Below are 21,795 nucleotides of genomic sequence, written 5' to 3'. Positions count from 1 at the left end.
CAGGAAACTCAGCATCTGGCCTGATCACTGCATCATTTCCAGGCTGGCGTGACAGGGTTTTTACCTCCCACTGCCTTCTGCCCCAGCAAGCATGAGCAGAGGAGTTGTGGAGGTGGCTATGCCATTCTATCACACTCCACTGCTGCCCCACTGAAGTTAGAAGACTGCACTGTAACATCCTATCAAAGGATCTGAAGGCAAAATTCATCATTGTGAAAGCACACTTCTGCTCACACAATAGGACTTCTAATTCTCTTCCCCCTGCAACCTTTCAGAGCAGATGTGGGGCTGCATGGGGCAGGGGACTACATGTGGGAGGAAAGATGAGGCCACATTGTTCAAGCAGAATCCCACTGCTCACACACAGATAGCAATTAAAAAGAAGATCACAGCACACTGCAGTTATTCAATATTTGCCTATGAGATTCTATAGAGATGTGCTATCTTTCTCCCAGCCCAAAGTGAAAGCAAGTTATGACATTTGTTCTGAATGCTTCTATGCACTCTCCAAACAAAAACAAAAGAATGTTTGTTTCTGTATATTAAAGACTCAATAGTTCCATATAAAAAAATGTAAACAAAATAGGAGAGGCTAACTTGTAACCCTCCAACTTGGACTGCAGCCATATACGTATCCACCTTATAGGCAGATCTGTCAGCCACATCTGAGTGGCAAATGAAATGGGCCCTATGTAATACAGCAAAGCAGGGGACCTTTAGGAGACTTTCGGAAAGGAAGTAATAAAGATGATATATTTACACGTTGTATCAAGGCTTGTTCATATAATTCTGCAAAGATAATATATCTTATTACCCAGATAAAGTTGAACCAAGGTCTCCCTCTGTCTCTTCATCCACCTGTGGGTCTTCTTCAACAGATGGAAGAGTATTAGCAGGTGTTTCTTCATCAGGGACTTCCACTTCCTCACCAATTTCTTCTGTGCCATTTATCTCCACATCAGATGATAGTTTTTTTCCTGACAATATATTGTTGAACATTATATGGTATGTCTACTGAAGTAATTACCACTCAAACACACTTTTAAAAGACAGAGCCTCTGGTTGCTTTCATATTAACATTTTTCCTTGAAATTACTATCCAGATGGCAATTTTCAAAAGCACTACATTTCAGTATTTTCTGTGTTGCATTCCCATTTTCTCAAATTGATCTTTGATCATTTCCTCCCCACCCACCCCAAAGTAAATTTCAGTTACACCACTGGTCTATTTGTTATGGACAGGCAGGATGATTTTGAATAACTAATATGCTTTTAATTATAGCTTCCTCCTACCAGATCCAGTTAGTTCTATTGCACTCTATTCAGTGGATCTGATGAAGAGCATTTAATTTACTGGTTCCCTTTACTGGAAGGACTCTAGTGTGAAAGAAGTGCAATTTCCTAAAGTGATCTGTGATTTCCCACTGTTAAAAAGCATTAATCATGTATTCAAGTTAACAGGAAGGAAAAAGAAAATTACACAATGTCCTCCGTAACCCAGCCATTCTAATGCCAGTTTATTTAACGGTAAGCTGAATCTTTCATTATTTCTCATAATTATTAATATGGCACTTTAACTATGACAACAGTTCCTGAAAATACTTAATGGAATAAATGACATAAAAAATAATGAAAAATCAATTAACGAAATAACTTCAAGTGGATATATTCTTGTGACTGTGGCAACAATTCAATAAACCATTATAATACTCGCTTTTCATAATTGACCCTGAAATATAGAACAATGTTGTGCAATTGCACAGCCTACAAATCTTTGGGAATACAACACATATCGTATCCAATTACTTGCAGATGCAGATCAAACCATTTTGTTACATACAGGTTTTAAAGTAACTGTAAGTCTCAAATTCTAGATGGAAATCATCTCTATGCTGTACACTTGCCATTAAGATGAGGTAAATGAGCTTCAGTTAAGTGATTATTAAATCTGGTGGTGTTCCTAAGGCTGTTTTACCTTGCAACAAATAGTGTTTATCCCAGTGGTGGCCAAACTTGGCCCTCCAACTGCTTTTGGACTACAACTCCCATCATCGCTAGCTACCAGGACCAATGGTCAGGGATGATGGGAATTGTAGTCCCAAAACAGCTGGGGGGGCCAGGTTTAGCCTCTGGAAGATTAGCAAAATCAGCACACATGCACACTGTGACATAGTAGCAACATTTATAGATTCTTACTTTTCTTTCTTGTTTTTTCTCCCTCAGCCACTTCTGCAGAAATAGTTCTTTCGTCAGGAAGATTCTCTGCCTCCTGTTCAGAATCTTTTTTCTTCCTTTTTCTCTTCTTTTTCACCATCACTGATTCAGTAACTGTCTGCCCGTCTGCCTGTTCCAAAATGCTAGGAGATTCTTCGTTCTCTTTTTCGGCTGTGCCAGCATCCACTTCCATTTCTGCATCAGAAATTCTGGCATTCTGCGGATCATCCTGACCATGGTTTGCTTGTCCATTGACAACTTTAGCTATCAAAGTATACAATGTAAATATACCTACAGCAAGACAATTCTCAACAAGGAAGCTAAAAAAAATACCAAAAAGCTTTTTTTCAAAATCCCAAGAACAAAAATAGAATTCTACTTCCTCCATATAAGATTATTCAACGTATTCTGCTTTCCCTTCCATCAGTCCTCCTTCCCTCCACTGTACCCCACCCACAAAGACAGTTTTAGCTGTGAGGAAAAGTCTTAATTCCACACGTATGCCACTATTATATGAAAGTAAGAGAAATGCAACATAGCAAAGCAGGACTTCTCATTCCCTGCAGCAAATCTATCCAACTAACTAAATCTGTCCCAGACCATGAGGTCTATATGGAGAAGGAGAAGCTCAAAGTTTTTTCTGCTGGCAGATGGGCACCATTGGATATCACCCAATGTGACTATGCATGTGACAAACTCCAATCAAAACTATTCAAGATGGTAATATTAAATTAAAATAAAAACCCAAGGATAAAAGAGAACAAGCCCATGACCTGTCAAAACAGTGAAAGAAATCAAAACAAAACTAACTCCAGCATTGAAAAATGCAACAATCAAACATGCACTATGTGAAATGCCTGTAAGGCAAAGTGTTTTTGCAGCCTTCATTGCCAATCAAGCCTTCAGAAGGGCTTTCTAGAGTGCAGTACTGTCTACACCAGGGATTGGCAAACTAAGGCCCAAGGGCAGGATCAGGCCCAATTGCCTTCAGAACCCGGCCCACGGATTGTCCATGGATCGGCATGGGGATTCTGTTCGTTGGGGCTGCGCCATTTTTCCCCCTGCGCCATTCCATTCCCCCCCCACACACACACACTGTGATGGCGTCTCCTCCCTCTCTCCTCCTGGCTTCTCCCTGTCCTGCCTAGAGGAAGGGGGCCGGGCTGAGCTGGCTAAGCGCCATTTTAAGCAGCCCCTCTCCAGAGCCAGCCCTTTCGCGCAGCTCATCTTCCCTCCACCATCACTGCCCTGGTGCTCCTGTGGGCCAGAGAGCAGAGCAAACGAGCTCCCTCTGCAGCAGCGGTGGTGGCAGTGGGGGCAGCAGCAGCCCCTGGAAAGGTAACTGCAGTGGCTGGGAGTGGGGGTGGGTGGGGAAGAAGACTACTTGCCCCCCTCGCTTCTTCTTCTAGCTCCCCCCCCCCCAGTGCTGTTTCTCCAGCCCACCACAAGGTCTGAGGGACAGTGGACCGGCCCGCGGCTAAAAAATTTTGCCAATCCCTGGTCTACACTGACAAATCTAACATTGCATACAGAAGGAATGCAAAACAGTGGCTCCATCAGATCTTAGAAGAGAAATTTAATAACAAATAGGATTTACTTATTATTCCACAATACATTTAAGTACTTAGAAATACCTTTTCGCTTTTTCTTGAGTGTTTTTTTCTCATTGGGATTTTTTTCTTTTTGATGCTGACATTTAGCATCTTTATCCTTTTTTCTCTTTTCATTTTCCAGGACCTTCTCAAGGAGTTTTGTAAAGAAATCAAAGTCAAATGGGGTTTTTTCTTCTGTAAAAAAGGGAGATGGTTATTTTATGTACAAACATTCCAGCTAAAAATAATAATTTTGTCTTGAGCTTCTGTTGCCCTGAAAGGATTTGTCACTGAAAGTTCATGCAACTATAAATTAGTATTTTAAAATACATGTAGTCCTGATGCTACTTAATAGCAAGAAAAAACATAATATTTACTGAATATCAAGAACCATTAAATGAGATCTAACAGAGCGATGAAACAGATCCTTTACTCAAAATGTTTATCTACAGTATTGTAAAAAGGTACAGTTATGGAATTTTAGTTTAATTTTGCTAGAGTGCACACATCATTTCCTCCAAATGAAAAAAATGATTAAACATGTCGTAATACTTACTGAATGCTTTATCTATTCGCCATCCATTGGCCTTTTCTTCACGTTTAAATTTATTCTGAAAACAGAAAGTTATGCCATATAAGCCATTCTCAGATCATCAGCTGATACAGAAGCAAACTCAATTGAATGATCTGTGCAAATGTTTAACAGAACAGCATAAAATGATAGATCCACAACCAGATTATCACTTCTCAATTGATTTTGGGGGCTTTTCAGTGCCTACCTTAATCTCTGTTCTTGCTCTGTGAGGAAAAAGCTGACTAATCATCGAGAAGTCAGTTCCTACCATACTTATAGCTAAGAAGAACATGTCTGTTTCTGTAAGAGAGAAAAAACAGTTTAGCCATTTTTATGAGCAATTTTGGTATACCAATTTTAATCTCATGATCAATAAATGTACACATTCAGCTAAATACCAAAGCATCTCCCTTTAGCTGCATATTATGAAATGGATAATATTTCATACTAACATTAGCTACTGCATTGTACTGCACCTTTTAATAAAGGATGCATAGCTTTACGATTCAGTGAAACACAGCTCTGTTTTTCAGGTGTTCTCAGTGAAAAGGATTTTAAGCTATTCACTCGAAATGTTAGGGTGCAAAACTGAGTTATATGTCTCCAGGACCACAAATGGAGCCTAAAGAAGCAAACTACTAACACTAATCTTCCTCTGGCAGCAATGAATAATTAGTGTGAGTTACCAAGTTTAAAGCACACTGATAAACATTGTCAATTAGGATCCAGCTATTTTTAACTCTGTACACTAGATCTAGAGTAGGGGTAACTAACCTGGTGCCCTCCAGTTGTTGTTGGGCTACAACTCCCAACATCCCTCACTAACGGTTATGCTGGCTGGGGCTAATGGGAGCTGCAGTCCAACAATGTATATGGGCACCACTGTGGCTGCCCATGATAATAGAACTAGAACTTGAGAATTACTTGAGATTATATGGATACAGTAGTATAGATAATCATTTGATCGCTACTGCCAGATTTGCACAGAAAGTGGAAGGCTCTGTAACACTTTGCAGCAGTAAATGCCACTAAGACTTACTATTGCAATTAAGTTGCATGCATGCACACACATACCATGGATTGTAAAAAACAAAAATACAAATTATGTTACATGATGTAACTGTCAGTTTGCATTTCTTTCTTTTTTTAAAAAAGCTTTATTTCTTATTTTAAAAGATTACATACAGACCACAAACTCAACAAAATCCACAAAATCAACACATCACAAAAAAAACACAAATGCAAATACAAATAATATACATGAAATTATATACTAAGATTCTTAAAACAAAAACACGACAAAGAAAAGGAGGAGAAAAAAGAAAAAGGAAGAAAAGGAAAGAACGTAAATCCACAGAGGAAAAGAGGAAAGAAGACAAAAAAATAAATAAAGAAAAAAAGATAAATTTAAAATACAAACATCCGATTGTTGATATACCGTTTCTCACAATTTTTAGTTTTCCCTGTTTTTTCCCTTTCTTATTTTCCCACCCTTTGTGGGTTACTCTTCTCCCATTACTTCCCATATGTTCTCTTTAAGCAATCCTCAAATTAAATTAGACAAACTACCAATTCACAATTTAAACCTTCTTTCCTAAGGTGATCTTCCACTGGTTTCCATTCCTTTTGAACTCTCTGTTTTGCTACATTTCTCACGGCCGCTGTCATTTTGTCCAAATTCATATATTCTATCACTTTAATTAACCAATCTTGTATCGAAGGCACCTCTGCCCCTTTCATAGCTGCCAAGTTTTCCCTTTTCTCGCGAGGAAGCCTATTCAGCATAAGGGAAAATCCCTTTAAAAAAGGGATAACTTGGCAGCTATGGCCCCTTTCCACTTTTGTGCTATTGTTATCCTTGCTGCAGCTGCTGCGTATAATAATACATTTCTCTTCTCTTTGGGTATATTCTCTGGTAGAGAAATAATTCCGTGGTTTTTTTTCAAATTTTATTTTTAAAATATTTTTCAATTTCTCATAAATTTTGTCCCAAAATTCTTGTATTTTTTGCAGTGCCACCAGCAATGCATGAGTGTACCTATCTTATCTTGACATTTCCAACATTTGTTGGATCCTGTCTTGTATATTCTATGTAGTTTTTCAGGGGTTAGGTGCCACCTGTATGTCATCTTTAGCATGTTTTCCTTTATTGCCGTCCATGCTGTGAATCTCATGCTTTCATTCCAGAGTCTTTCCCATTGTATGCTGTATATAATTCTACCAATATCCTGCGCCCACTTCACCATTGTATTTTTTACTACCTCATCCTTTAAATTCCATTCTAACAAAAATTTATATAATTTGGTAATTTGTTTATCCCCATTTTCAATTAATATTTCTTGTAGTTTTGATTTTCCCTCTTGGAATCCCACTTTCTTATGACATTGGAAAAGACTCTGGACCTGGTTGTAGTGGAGCCAGCTTGCACATTCTTTTTTAACCTCTTCATATGGTTTCAATAGATAGCTCCCCTCTTCTTTCCTAACTATCTCTTGATATGTACTCCATTTCCCCTCTTTTCCCCCTCTATTTATGGCTGTCATCTCAAGTGGAGAGGCCCACCAGGGTGTTTTCGGTTCTAAAATTTTTTTATTCTCTTCCCAAACTCTCAATAATGATCTTTTTATAATGTGATCTGTAAATTCTTTATAATTTCTCTCCCTCTCCTTCACCAGGTAGGTGTGCCAGCTCAGCGCATTCCTAAAGCCTTCCAACTCCAACATAGACTTGTTGCTGCATAGTAAATTTTGAGATCTGGCACTCCCCAACCTCCTCTTTCTTTGGCGTCTGTTAAGAGCCTATATTGGATCCTCGGTTTTTTGTTTCCCCAGATAAATTTACTTAATTCCTTCCTCCATTGTTCAAAAATTTCAGTTCTTCCAATTATAGGCAACATTTGAAAGAGAAAGAGAAATTTAGGTAAAATTGCCATTTTTATGGTGGCTATTCTCCCTGACATTGAAAAATTTAAATTCCCCCATTTTTCTAAATCTTTTTTGACTTGCTTCCAGACCTTCCCATAGTTTTCTTCATATAAATTTACATTATTTGATGTTAAAATTATTCCTAGATACTTTACCTTTTCAACTATTCCCCATTTTAATATCCTTTTCGCATCCTCTAATTCTTTTCCTTACATATTTTTAGTGATTATTTTTGTCTTTTCTTTATTGATTTTTAGCCCTGCAATTTCTCCATATTTTTCCAATTTTTCCTCCAAGAACGGGATTGAATTTGTTGGGTCTTCCAATATAATCACAATGTCATCAGCGAATGCTCTGATTTTAAATATACTATTTTTAACTACTAGCCCTTTTATATTATCATCTTCTTTTATATCTTTAATAAGACACTCTATCGCCAATACAAAAAGTAGAGGCGATAGTGGGCATCCTTGTCAAGTCCCTTTACTAATTTTCAGATCTTCCAGTATCTCCCCATTGATTATCAATTTGCATTTCTAGTGCAGAAAGTATTGATCTGATGTGCAGAGATCTTTCCTATTCTAATTAATTCAAGAGGGTTCTGGAAGCTTCTCTGTGTGAAAGAAACAAGCAGAAGGTTCATGATGTTTGGGTTATTCCTTCAGAGAAGCTGAGTACAGCTGGCTTATACTGGTCCTGTTATCTTTTTCAGTCAAGGTCATGCTGACTATAAAAGTAAGGCCAGAAGGAGCTTGGGTTTCACTTTGCTCTATCTCTTTTCCTTCTGTACACAGCATGCTTAGTGTTAAGGTTTAGACTTGTCATAAGTTATTGTAAGTTTAAGTTAAGTCTGCTACAACTGGATTTCTTATGGACAGTGCCAATCCTGAATGTATTGGATTTGTGACTATTATGCTCATTTGCCTTCAGTAGCAGTAGCTCTGCCGGATGAAATACAATTGCCTCTGGTCTTTTTTTTTCTTCTTTTTTTAAATCCTGCAACGTTTTTAAGTTGTTACTCTGCCAACTAGACAATGGAATCTACACTGGATCAATATTGAGTAGGATTCCATGACAGTAACGCCATGATTTTGCAGTCTAGACTGAAGTCCAGGATAGAAATAAGATAAGGATGCATGCAGCTCTTGCCATTCGCACTAGCTTTGTCCACCTCAAGCCATACAAGCCAAGATACTTAAAAGAGTGTAGGTCTTCAAAACCAAATGCAAAGAACATCACTGAGCTGCACCTACCTTTTTCTGACCATGGCTTGGTATAATAGCTTCTCCTGAAACTTGAGTAGGTTGTTGTGGATCCGCGCTCAAAGATGGGATCATTATCTTCCACCACACATTGCCCTTTTGTCCTTAAAACTTCTACGGTTAAGCTAAATGTGAAATCGAGAGATATTATAATACAAAAGAAATGCTCCAAGAAAATTGTGTGAATAAATAGTGAGGACCAATTGATTCCCACCTCAAATTTACAAGAATTTCGGCTCTTACTAGCAAACACTTTAATGAACAGCTTACAGTTTTTCAGTGAACTCCAGTATGGCCTTAAGTTATCATTCCCTGCCAATATGAATATAGTTCACTAATCCAGCAACAATTAAGCTCAATTTGAGAAACAAGAGACCTTAAGAGTTCCAGGGCCCAGAAAAGGAAGGAATTAAGGCAAGAATTGGTATCTAAGTGGTGCAGCAGCCTTCTTAAAGTGCTGGTCTTAGCCAAGGTGGAAGTACTATTTCAGCTTTGCCCCAGGCAGCAAAATATATTGAGCCAACACTGAGAAATTCTGCAAATGTTTGTTCTTCTCCTAAAGCAGATACAAATTGACAAAACCTAACCTTTCTTCATCGAGAATAATAGAACCATCTTCCGCAACCTTTACTCGAGGTACAAGAAGGGGGCCATCATCATCATCATCTCCCCCTTCTTCTTCATCATCATCTTCCTCATTTTCACTTTCAAGAATGATTTCAGGCCTGAAATTGGAAGAGATAACAGTTTAAGTAACAGGGAACTTTCTTCATATTTCCTTTTCAAATAAAAATTCTTTTCTATGGCCCAAGCACTTATCAGTTACTTCTAACCATGGCACTAAAACAACTGTCATTATACTGTACACCTTTTTCCAGAAGACTGTAATCAGTGTAATGTGTTCTTGCACATACACTTTAAATAGGCATATATTTTAAATAGGCTGTTGAGAGCCAGCATCCACTAGCAGATGAGAAAGTCCAATAAATAAATAAATCACAATCCTAACCCACTCCTCTGATGTACTAATATTCCTCTTGCTGCCATCAACCATGGTATTATTTCTGTACTAACCCTGGGGACTCCTAAACCAGCATTTGAAATCAAGAATCAAATGCTGGGTTAGGACTTAAGGTTAAACATGGTTAATGTCAGTGGAGGAAAAAGGTGGTATCCAATTTTGGTAACCCACTTGCACACAAGACTTCTGCTGAGATTTTCTTGCCCACAACTGTTAAAGGCAGTGCAGATAAGGTATAGTGAGTTTCCATGTGAGAGGGAAGAGGCTTGGGGAACCCATGTACCCAAGAACACAAGATGTTCTTGGTCTTAGCTAGGATTATGTCTAAACTGGTCCTGGCAGAGTTTTACCATGTAGGTAATTTATTACAATACACTGCCCAAAGTAGTATATCTTCAAGTAAAAGAAAAATGTCTGGGATTATAATCCTTTGAGCAGATTAGATTATAATCTTTAGAGCAATAATTCAATACTACTAAAATATTTTTCATACAAATCCCTCTGTGCTAAATTATTGCACAGATCACTAATTCTATTTGAAAGAAGGGACAAAAAAATTACTCTTTTGCTTGAGTCACTGTAGAAGGCTTTTCGGATTTCTTTTCTTCCACCAGTGAAGATCTATTAAATATAAAAAACACAATTCTCATTAACCATTTATTAAAATAAAATTTGAAGACAGCAACTCCTGCAGTTTACCTGTGTGATTTACCATCCTACTCAGAGCACACTTTAATGTGAAATATTAGGTTTTTAATTGGTTAATTCACACAAACTTCAGTGGGATTGGGGAAAATGTATCTATGTGATTTATTGGTTATCAGAACAAGACAACTATGAATTATTTAGAAATCTAATTGCTTAAAATTCCTTTATTATGAGCCCTGATGTTTTCCTATGGACAACAGAGAACACTGATATTATTTAAAGCAACTTAACAAGGAATCTCAAATTTTAAACAAGCCCTGAAAGTGAAAAGGAGGAGGCCTAGGTATCTTAAAGGAAGGATAAAATGAAGACATAACAAATATATAAAAACAATTTACATTTACAATAAAAAAGAAAATGTATACTTACTTCATCGGATTGTTTTCAGGCAGATAGTATATGAAGTCCCTCATAACCATTTTTGAACGATCTTCTGGCATGCTTTTTTCAATTACTGGGTATTTGTATTTCTGTTGTTGCTAGACACAAAAATTAACATTCATATGAGTTTGATAGGGTTTTAGACTTAATCAGCTTTCTTATGGGGAGTCTATATGTTAAAATCAAGTTCATATATTTCGTAACAAATATATAAGCAAAGACTTTTCTTATTTAGACAGATCCATGACAACTTGCTCTTTTTCTAAGTGACCTTGTGGGAGCTTTTGATTAACCTTAATTGACTGCTCATTTTAATGTTATTTTTTACTGGAGTAATTGCAACTACTCTGTTTTAATTGTATGTATTGTTTTCTTTTAATATGATTATTTCTATTTGTTTTTATAATAGTCTAAGCTGCCTTAGGCACTGAATGCAGAAAGGCAGTGTATATGTTTCAGTAATAAATAATAATAAGAAATAATAATAATAATAATAATAATTTATTACTTATACCCCACTCATCTGGCTGGGTTTCCCCAGTCACTCTGGGCGGCTTCCAACTGGAGATTAAAAATAATGTACATTAAAACATCAGTCGTTAAAAAACTTCCCTAAACAGGGCTGCCTTCATAACTAGAGCATGCCCCACTCTGGCGAGACAGTCCACGGGCAGGTAGGGTCTCAGCCTGCATACCAGATGGAGCTGGTAGACAGCTGCCCTGGACACAGAATTGACCTGCGCCTCCATGGACAGCTGTGAGTCCAAAATGACTCCCAGACTGAGCACCTGCTCATTCAGGGGTACAGTTACCCCATTCAGGACCAGGGAGTCCCAACCCCAACCCCCACCCACCCCCTGTCATTAAGTAGGCTTGATGAAGAGCCCTCACCAGTGTTTGACTGCATTTGACTGGAGTTTTCCTCCACTTGTGTTGAAACCATCTCACTTAGCTTGTTTCCTTGCCCTAAGCTCTGCTGTGAACCAGTAAGCCAAAAAGGCTCCACAAAGATGGGGAGGAACTCAAGAGTGATCATGGCAACCCATTCAGATGTTCCTGAGGTCAGCTAGGGCTTCGACAACAGTGCCAGATATATCAGCCAGAAAATCCTCCAAAGTCACCTGGAAACTGATTGGATCCATCAGACTCCAAGGGCAGACTATCCTAACAGGTCCCCCTACATTCCGTTTTAAAAGGCAGCACGCTTTATTTAAAAATCTTATTTCATGTGATGCCACCTTCTAAAGAGAGGCACTAACCAGTTCCATTATATCATTTCACATTCAGAGCATACTATACAACCATGATAATCTTACAAAAATACATCCCACAGATACAAGCAAAGCTCAATGTCTGCTGGCCATTAAGCTACTAAATCCGGCAGGCTAATAAGTGAGCTTCCAGGTGTTGTTGAACTATACCGTCCATCAACTCCAATCAGCATGGCCGAGCATCAAGGGTGATGGGAGTTAGTACAGTACTACAACATTTGCAGGGCCATAATTTCCTTATCCCTATTATAAATTGATGTTGCTGAGGGTCACACCAGCTTTTACCTTTAAAAACTGGAAACCTTTAGCAAACTACCTTTTATAGGGAAGCATCATATCATGACATCAAGAGCTTCCACATCTCTTGTGGAAGTGGCAAAATGCATGCTTTGAATGCTAATCTCCAGGTAAGACTACATAAATCTCCTATCCAAAGCCCTAGAAAATCAGGGTAGAGACAATCAAATGCCAAATTTGATTTAGTATGACTTCTCTGCAGAAATCAGGCTATATGCTCTTTCTATTACTTTCCCCTCTTCCTCATAACCAAAACTCTTAAGTGTTGTTATACCTTCTCTTTCTTCAACTCTTCCTTTAGCATCTTCCTTAGCTTCTGAGCTTTGATTATTTTCTCACGATCAGAACATATTCTTTTCTCTTTGGCTGGAATACATTTTGAGTGTGGTATTTCTTCTTGAATCAGACTTTCCTGTGTTGGTCTCTCTTTGAGGGGTGAGGATGTGTTCTTCTGCAGGGCTTCATCGCTTCTTTGACCTGTTACACATGCATTTGGCATGGACTTTTTGAATGGAGAGAACTGTGGTACTTGGGGAACAGGAGTTTTCTTTTCAGGAAGTATGGGAGACTTCGGGGAATTCTCCACATTGGTCTTCTCAGAAGCCGGCAAGTCCTTCTGAAGTGGAGGGTTACAAATAACAGGAGATTGAGGTACTTGCTTTTGAGAACATTTTGATGCTGAAGTGGCAACTCGTTGTGTGGATAGTGGTGCAACTCGTGGTTTAGCAAGATTAGGCATAGTAGATATTCGTTTTCTTCTCTGCAGAAGTGTCTCTGCATGTCTACTACAATCTCCATCACCACTAGCGTTGGTCTTTTCATTTCTGGAAGATTAAAAGAGAGAAAGCTGTCATATTTCTAAAAATTGTAATCAAGGCTGTTTTAAAAATGAATAAATGCGCTATATTCCCACAAAGCCAATCACATCATATTACGAGTTTATTTTTGAAAATGCTTATTCTGATTAGACATAAAAATTAAAGCAAAAAATATATTACATTATATCTACTTAGAATATAGATGGCTAGAGTCCCACATACAGCTCACTGTTAGCATTCTAGTATTTATATTAACTGATACATTCAGTCATCACTTTCCATAAGAAGATATTTCTAACTGACTTACTAATACATAATAATACAAAAAAGGTTAACAATAATTTTTAAAAACCAAATATATAGAAAAATGCAACAGAACAAAATTTATAAGGGTGCTCATCCCACAATAACTATAAAAAATAACTCTTACCCCATATCACTAAAAGGTGATAAACACCATAAAATAGGCACAGCACAGAACAATCCAAATTAATGACCAAAAGTTTGAACACCTAAAAGCTGGGAATGACAGCCGCATATATAACTAATATATTTCTATATTATCATTGTACTATGGTATAATATACATTGCATATTATTATTAGGGAAGATGTAGCTAAACTTGTGGTCTTGTAGACGCTATTAAACTACAAGTCCCACCAGCCCAGCCACTATGGCATAAGATGAGAGATCATGGGGCCATTCAGCAACAACTTGAAGGTCATGACTTGTCTACCTTTGTTTCTGGAACCAGGAGAGAGCAATTAATTCAAATCTAGAGTTATCCCTCTTCATCACAGTCAACCAAAGAATGTACAGTATATTGCAAATTCTCCCCACACCTGCAGTACAGTACACAAATTTGGTAGCACCACAATCACTGTCTAGTAATGTCAGCTATAATTTCGACTACTCCCTTAAGCCCCGGAATCACAGACACACACACCACTCTAAAGCAGATTCAAAGTCATGCTGGTTAAAAGGGAGGGGGAATGAAATAATAGACGATTGTGCACTTGCGCGCTTTGAGGGTTTGTGACAATCAAAGAGGTATATAAATCTTCTGAAATAAAAACAAAAAGACGCCGAGCTGGTTCAGCATTCTGGCGATCCCCAGCTACACGTGTGTAGTGACTCCAGATAAAAGCGCCGCATTGTGTCCCACTCCAGGCGACGTGAAGCACCGGCCTTTGCGAGGGGTTCCTTTACAGGCGCAGGTCTCTCAAAAAAGAGCTTTTTGAGCTCCTGCTCATCTCATGAAACGGGCTCCTTTTATTTTGTGGAGAAAGGAAGCGCGCAGCCTACAGCCAAAGGCGAAGCTTACCCCTCGGGGCTGCTGCTGCCGCCGCCGCCGCCGTCCTGCTGCAGGTTTCCGGCAGCGCCCGACGGGAGAGCCGAGGCAGCCGCATCCTCCGAAGAGCAGGGGGCAGATGCCGAGCTGGGCTGTGGACCGGGGTCCGGGGCCGCGGCGACGCCTGAGGGGCTGCGGCTGCCCCTGGGGTTGCTGCCCCTTGCCGCCGCCGCCGCCGCCGGTCTCACGTTGGGCTTCACATTAAACCTGGCGCGGCGGAACATGGCGCCGTGAAAGGGAACCGCCAACTCTCGCTAAAGCCCACCGTCTCCTTTTTCCTCCGGCCGCCGAGGCCGCCGCATGTCACCGGCCTCGCTCGGCCCAAGCCCAGCTCCCCGCCCTTCCTCTCCGACTCTTGCGGGTGGGGGGGGCCTGTCAGCTGCTCCAGGGACGGCGCGCGGCGTGGCGTCATCACTCTGCGACAAAACAGGAACATCACCTGGGCAGCGAGGACACGGACACCCGCCTGAAACGCAGGAGATCGTCGCGTGTTCTTGTCGAATTTGCCTTGAACTTGACTTGCACGAGGAGAAGGAAGGCGGCTAGTTTATTAGCCCAGTGCATTCGTAGTGATTCCCGGCTTGGCGGCTCTTGCCTCGTGAAGTCCACATCCCGAGGAAGGCATCCGGAGACCGGTGTTTTGTTGAAGAAGTGTGCATGCACACGAAAGCTCATACCAAAATATAAACTTAGTTGGTCTTTAAGGTGCTACTGAAGGAATTTTTTTATTTTGCTTCGACTCAGACCAACACGGCTACCTACCTGTAACTTGTTGACCTCAGTTGGATTTTAAATGTTAGTGTTTTCCTAGAGCGGATATTCTTTGAAAAGGTAATTTCACGTTGTACGTTTCCGAGCACATTTCAAAAGTGTGGGTGCTGACCTTTAAAGCCCTAAACGGCCTTGGCCCATTATATCTGAAGGAGCGTCTCCAGCCCCATAGTTTAGCTCAGACACTGAGGTCCAGCGCCCAGGGCCTCCTGGCTGTTCCCACACTGCGAAAAGTGGAGCTGCAGGGAACCAGGCAGACCTTCTCAGTAGTAGAAGAGGAGGAGGAGGAGGAGGAGTTTGGATTTGATATCCCGCTTTATCACTACCCGAATGAGTCAATATACTGAGCTATAGATATGAAAAGGAATGCATCAGCAGAAAAGTAGTGCAAATGCAGTGCTTTATATAACTATGGAACATGGCATTATTATACTGTTGGTTCCAAAAAGACGCAACCGTATCTTGGACTGCAGCTCTCCACCCATTTTTATGATGGTGTCTTAATGAGTTCAACCTATACTTTTTCAAATCAAGCTAACCAAACCATGATGGGATTTATGATGTTGTTTAGTCGTATCCAGAGCACGCTATGCCAAAAAACATCCACAGAGACCACATCCTTATTTTACTTACCGGCAAAAATGGTATTTCAGAAAAATGGCCCAGAGCGCCAGCTTCCAAACGAACCAAACCAATCAAATTCACAAGTCACATTGGAACAGGTGAGAATGATGCAGTAAGCCACAAGAAGTCCACAGAAACCACATCCTCATTCCTGTTCTAAGCAATAAACAATATTGCAGAAGAACAGTCAGGAACACCCAACTTCTGAGTAGCTAAACCAATCAAATTCATGCCACATTGGGCAATGTGGTTCCAAACAACTAGCACACCGTTTTGCGGCTTAGTGCTCATTCATATCGGTTTTGATCTGACCTACAAATGATACTGGGCAATAAATGGTATCAGAATGTACAGTACTTTTTGCTTAAGCTTTGTGACTGCATCAATTCTATCCATTAGTGTGACCTGTGAATTTGGTTGATTTGAGGACCCATAGGAGTTGGTTCTGTTCAGATGAGTTCTGGATGTGAAGGGGTGTCAATAAAAGTATAAAATTGTAATGCATTTGTTGTTGTTGTTCCTTGCCTTTTTTGTTGACATATTACATCAATACAACAGAAATATGCAAATATACATGGTAGAATTCAACCACTGGAAGTGACCAAACAAGTGGTTTATCTCAAAATACATCCCCCAGTTTTGGATATAGATTATAATTTAAAAAGCAGCCTTATCCTCCCAGACTTCTTTAAAGTCCCCATAATTTCAGATGAATCACGGGTAAGTGCATCGAACTCAGTGGGGCTTCTGAAAACAGGAATATCCGTTCATTTTATTTCCATCCCGCCTTTTAGGGCAAGATCCTCGCATCCAATTTGAAACCTGGAGATCGTGTAGCAACATAGCTGCCAAGTTTTCCCTTTTCTCGCGAGGAAGCCTATTCAGCATAAGGGAAAATCCCTTTAAAAAAGGGAGAACTTGGCAGCTATGTGTAGCAATCATATCCCGCACGTGCCGGGAAGTAGCGGTATTGACATCCCAACCATACGCGTTAACTCGGAAGCAAGCTCCACTGACTGAGCCACTCTCCCGCGTAACGCGCGCGCAGCGTCTCAGCTTCAACTCGCGCAGCAGATACGAGGCAACGAGGCCCGATCGGTGGGTTTTGCGCGCGCGCGCGCAGTAAGGGCACCGCCACCGCGGGACCGGCTCAAGAAGCGTGGCTGGGAACGGGAAAGGCGGCGACGTGCGGCCTGACGTCACAGAGGCGGCCCCTTACATAAGGAGCACAACAGCGGGCGGGGCGCGCAGAAGGTTCTGGCAGTTGGAGCGGATAGCGGGGTTGTTGCTGTTGGTGCGCGTAACGGTCGTCGCCGCTGGGGTTATTGTTTTGCCATGGCCCGTAAGTATGCGGCGTGGGCGGCCCCTTCGCCCGCCACCGCCATGCTGATGGCCTTCCCTCGCCAGTTGGGACTTGTATAATTGGCGGCGGCGGCCTGGGGCCGAAACGGGCCTTGCGGGGACCGTAGGCCAGCCGTGGGTTGCCTCTCCCGTGTTGTGGTCCCTGTAGACAGGCAATTGTAAAGTCGCCTCAGAAACCTTGGTAGTTTCGCTTGCGACCCTCTTTGTCTGGGGAAGAAGCCCCCGTTGACGTCAGTAGAGCTTGTTCCCGAGTAGACCTGGCGAGGGCTGCTGCGCTGCCTGAGAGGCCGGTCGAGCGTGGACGGGCAGCAGCCGCCCTTGTGTCTGTCTGTTGGGGTGAACGGGGACTCTCCTTGGAGGGAAGCGCTTCTCTTTTAAGAGGAAGCCATAGGAAAGGCTGGCCTGAGAAAGCGCAACTCTTGTTTTCCTTCCTCGACCGGGGAAACAACATGCTCTTTGTAAGCAGGATACGTCCCTGCTGCGCTCGCGTTACTGTCTCCCCTATTCGGAATGAGCCGTGTGAAAGGGCCCTTTTCACGAATCTGGCGCCACAAACTGCCTTCCCCGAGTGGAGAGAGCTAGCGGTGACGCTCGGTGTCCCGCGGGTGAATGCTGAATATGCCTCAGTAGTTGAATGTTTGCACTATGCGGGCTGTATTGTATTTTCAAACTGCAGCATAACTTTTTGGAAACAGCTGCGGCGCCGACTTCAGTTTCCAGTGACTTCAAACTGAAACAAAAGATGCTGCTCAGTGTGTTTAATTTCTATATAGGAGCGTTCCGATTTGTTTCCTCAGCGGGAACTAAGTTTTGCTGAGAGCTTCATTGTGTGCAGGCTTACTTGGAAACGAGGTCCCTTAAGTTCATTCCCCCGAAGGTGGTTCCTAGTTCCTAATTCAGCACAGAGAGAAGCTGCCGGGATAAAATGTCTATATGGTTACAGCTTCACTGACACCAGAAACAATAATTCAAGCAGTATATAGTGCCAGCAGAGCTGTAGAGTTATCTGGTTCATATTTTCTGACTAGGAGTTGGACCTTAAACACCTGGCTGATATTCTGTATTTATTTTGCCTTTTAGAATAGTGTGCATAAACTTTGCTGAATGAAACAACTGTATGTTGATGTTTACCATATGATTGCATTACTTTCAAAGAGCTCAGGGTGGCATACATAGTTATTGTCCAATCTGTATCCTTGCAACAAATAAAGGCAGTCATGAGGCTGATTGTGCCTGTGCAATTGTTTGCTGAATTGATTTAGTTTTAGAGCTTGCATGATTCTCTGCATCAAGGAAATATGTGGATGGAATTCAACAAAATTGAGTATTAATGGGCATAAGAAGCCAGCTTGCCACTTGGTGCACACTTGACAGAGAGCCACAGCCAGTCTCCTGAGCAACTAGCAAGCATAGTTGTCAAACTCATTGTGCTTCACATGGCTGAGCATACAGAAAGTAGATTTTGAACTTTATAATAAATGTGAGTAGCAGCCCATTAATGGTATCGAGTTTTGAGAACTATAGAAGATTTCATTTTGATAAGATGTGAGGTATAAAAAGTAATGATTTGGTGTGAAATTTGGCTGAAGTGTATGTAAACTGTACTGCAGTGCTCAAACTTTTTCTACTACAGAATTAGTTGTTGTGGCATAGAGGTTGTTTTTTATTTATTTGTTCAACTTATTAGCTGCTTGTCACCCAAAGGTCTCCAAGCAACTTGCAGCAAAATTATATACACGCACACATATTTCATATTGGGGATCCATGGCATCAAAAGACTACCTAAAGGGCATCGATACCAGTGCTGTTCAAGTTCTTGTCAACATGTATATGCAGTAGCCCACTTTGGTTGGGAACTATCCAGCTTGTAGGCTAAGGTGTCACCATGTTATTGGATTTAGCACATTCCTTTGCAAGCCAGCTTGAATACTTGCCCACTTGATTGGATTTCAAACTACCTGGGCAAGCTAAGTATTTCCTTGGTGACTGGCACTTATCAAAGCCACACTTCGTTGGGAATATCGGCTGTACTGTGGACTGCGTAGTTGGGAACTCAGTAGTGCAGCTGATCCAACAGGGTTTGCCTACAAGCCTCATTTACCAAAGAGCAGTCAAAGTGTGGTACTTTTAACATAGTGTAAAGGGGAAAATTTGGATTATCGGCAGCAGGATTTACTATTGTGCAACTAAGAGATGGACAATCTTTGGCTCTATTCGTCAAAAATAGGTACTGGTAACTAGCATAAAGCCTAACTCTTAAAACTGTTCCAACTTTAGGTGGGAACCAGCGTGAACTCGCCCGCCAAAAGAACATGAAGAAAAACCAAGAACTAAATAAAGGAAAAAGAAAAGAGGATACTCTGTCGGCTTCTCAAAGGAAACAGAGGTATGTTTGCATAGCAATATCTGACAACCCACATACCCTGGTGCATATATAAGTAGTGTAAAATTCTGCCTCAGAATGCTTAAATATAAAATATAATTTCTGTACTGTGGCCCTGTCTTAGACTGAAAAATTATATTTAATGTTTGGGAAGCTAACTTAATGTGTTTAGGCTTGCATTTGGCTATTTGGAATGGATACAGCCTTACTGTAATTGAAGTGGGGGGGCGGAGTTTAGAATTTAGAACTATAACACCGAACTTTTAAAAATTGAGAACTAACATTGTTCAACAGGACTTCTTATTCTTCCCCCTTGTGTGCTCCAAAATCCATTCTAGAGGGTTGGGGGATTTTTGAGGAAGGTGAGAAACCAAAACTCTTGTTGCCCTGAAAAATATTCATTGTTTCCACTAAACATCATCTTTTCTTTTCCAGAGACTCCGAAATTATGCAGCAAAAGCAGAAAGCAGCTAATGAGAAGAAAACTCTTCAGACAGGAACAAAATAATCTGTGGTTGCATGAAGGACCTAATAATGCTGCAGTGCATCTCAGAATAATAGGGCCTAAGCAAAGACATATTTGTAAAAGTGGCCAGCCATTAAATGGTTAATGTTTATCTTCTACAAGCTCATTTGTCCAGTATGCATTTATTTTAGAATGTCTGATTAGTAGAGTGCATTTGCAACTGACTTGGCTTTAACTGAAATACTAGAAATAGTTCCAGTAAAATTGGATTCAAAGTTCCCTTTGCATGTCTACTAGTAATGATAGCAGTGGATTGACTGCAGTTTTCATTGTTAAGTGTTGGCTTGGTAAATGACTTCTGTGACTGTACCAGTTATTAAATATGCAAATAGACTGAGAATCCTGTCTGGCAGCCCAACAGCATTCAAAAACAATACCACTTTTAAAAGCCCAGGTCTCTGTTCTTGCTTTCCACTTTGTAAAGCTCAGCTGTAAAGTTAACCATAAATTATTTTTACAATAAAAGGTTGCATGAAGTACTGCCTAAGTTGGAAATGGGTACACCAGACAGTTATAATAGCTTTTCCATTGTTTCTGACACGTTTGACACAATTCAGAGGGTTCTTAGTCTTATCAGCACAACTTTTCCATTGTGTTTCAGTTGCAGCCTGAATACTTAATGCAATTCTTCAACTGCTAAGCAAGATTCTCTAAATATATTACCTACTATGTATAACTGCAGCTTAAAATCTACTCTGAACTAAAATATAAAGAACCTTCTCTTTTGTCTAAAGCTTGGTTGATTATAAAAATGGCAGCCAAGAATAAGTCGCTTAGTTTTACTGCTTTTTTTAGGCCTGACTGTTTTCCATAGTGATGTTAAAGGTCTAGCAGAATTACGTATTTGACATTCATGGTTGTACTTCAGCTAGTGAGCAGGAACAAAAGCCTGTTGACCTGGGATTAAGCCAAATTATTCTTCTGTTCCCTGCTACTTCTCTTAAAAACAATAGAGCTCTGTGTAGCATATTAGCAGATTGGGATGGAGGCAGTCAGGGTGACCCTAACTCTGGTTTCAGAAAAGACACTGAAATCCAGCATACTAGATAAGTTGTTCTAGTACAACAAACAGCTCTAATACTTTGAGTTTTCTGTAACAGACTAAGCAACTGACCCCTTTGGAATTTTATCCAACATTCAGTGTCTTGGAGCAGTAGTATAGCAGTGTGTTAAATAAGGATGTTTATGAGTGCACTACTAGTTTGGTAAAAGTTTGGGAGGGGAGGAGAAGTTGGCTTGTAAGACATACTGGTGGTCTCAAGTAACTAAGTGATAGATGGTTCTCTAACACTGCTATCCCAAGGGAAGATGGATTAGCCATACCCACTTTGTGTGTGTAAATTAGAAATGTCCAGCTTTTTAAAAAGGTAAAGATAGCAGCCACCCTACTTCTACAGTCTTTCCTGGTGCTGTGCTGCTATAAGCTATGTTTTGGCTTGGTGTTGCATCCAAACCTAAGCTCATGATTTTATCTTTCATCAAACAAACCATAACATATAGCTAAGGTGTGTTCTATAGCTTACCACTTGTGGCTTGCCTCGAAGAGATATACCTGAACCCAGACTCTTGCTTTAATGATCAGACAAGTCATGCCTGCAATTGCAACAGCAGAACTGGAGAAGCAAGGCAACAACTACTTTCTCTCTGGGGAAACTACATGTTCGCTCATTTGCTAGAGTTACCTATGAACTGCCCTCTTGTCTTGCCATAGGCAAG

General features: G+C 40.6%; 2 protein-coding genes across 4 annotated transcripts in view; one reads left to right on the top strand and one right to left on the bottom strand.

The window, feature by feature from the left end:
• BDP1 (BDP1 general transcription factor IIIB subunit) overlaps nt 1-14,776 on the bottom strand; it is a 47,903-nt gene extending 33,127 nt beyond the window's left edge. For all 3 annotated transcript variants that reach the window (XM_035099861.3, XM_088653278.1, XM_035099862.3), the window contains exons 1-11: nt 14,387-14,776; nt 12,519-13,068; nt 10,665-10,774; nt 10,149-10,208; nt 9,154-9,291; nt 8,558-8,691; nt 4,586-4,680; nt 4,363-4,417; nt 3,849-4,001; nt 2,197-2,478; nt 815-977 (exon numbers count right to left, since the gene is read on the bottom strand). In XM_035099861.3, coding sequence (XP_034955752.2) covers nt 815-977; nt 2,197-2,478; nt 3,849-4,001; nt 4,363-4,417; nt 4,586-4,680; nt 8,558-8,691; nt 9,154-9,291; nt 10,149-10,208; nt 10,665-10,774; nt 12,519-13,068; nt 14,387-14,637 — 1,991 coding nt within the window. In that variant the 5' untranslated portion in view covers nt 14,638-14,776. The remainder of the gene's footprint in view (nt 1-814; nt 978-2,196; nt 2,479-3,848; nt 4,002-4,362; nt 4,418-4,585; nt 4,681-8,557; nt 8,692-9,153; nt 9,292-10,148; nt 10,209-10,664; nt 10,775-12,518; nt 13,069-14,386) is intronic.
• A 2,294-nt stretch (nt 14,777-17,070) lies between these two features.
• SERF1B (small EDRK-rich factor 1B) lies at nt 17,071-20,555 on the top strand. Its single transcript, XM_035100162.3, has 3 exons — nt 17,071-17,150; nt 19,448-19,556; nt 19,989-20,555. Exons 1-3 carry the CDS (start codon nt 17,144-17,146, stop codon nt 20,059-20,061), a joined length of 189 nt encoding a protein of 62 aa, XP_034956053.1. The 5' UTR covers nt 17,071-17,143; the 3' UTR covers nt 20,062-20,555.
• Nucleotides 20,556-21,795: the final 1,240 nt, after the last annotated feature.

This window comes from Zootoca vivipara, chromosome 10 (genome assembly GCF_965207765.1).
Source record: "Zootoca vivipara chromosome 10, rZooViv2.hap1.1, whole genome shotgun sequence".
NCBI classification, from domain to species: Eukaryota; Metazoa; Chordata; class Lepidosauria; order Squamata; family Lacertidae; genus Zootoca; species Zootoca vivipara.
Note: the sequence above shows the minus strand (reverse complement) of the source record. Positions and strands in the feature narration are given on the sequence as shown.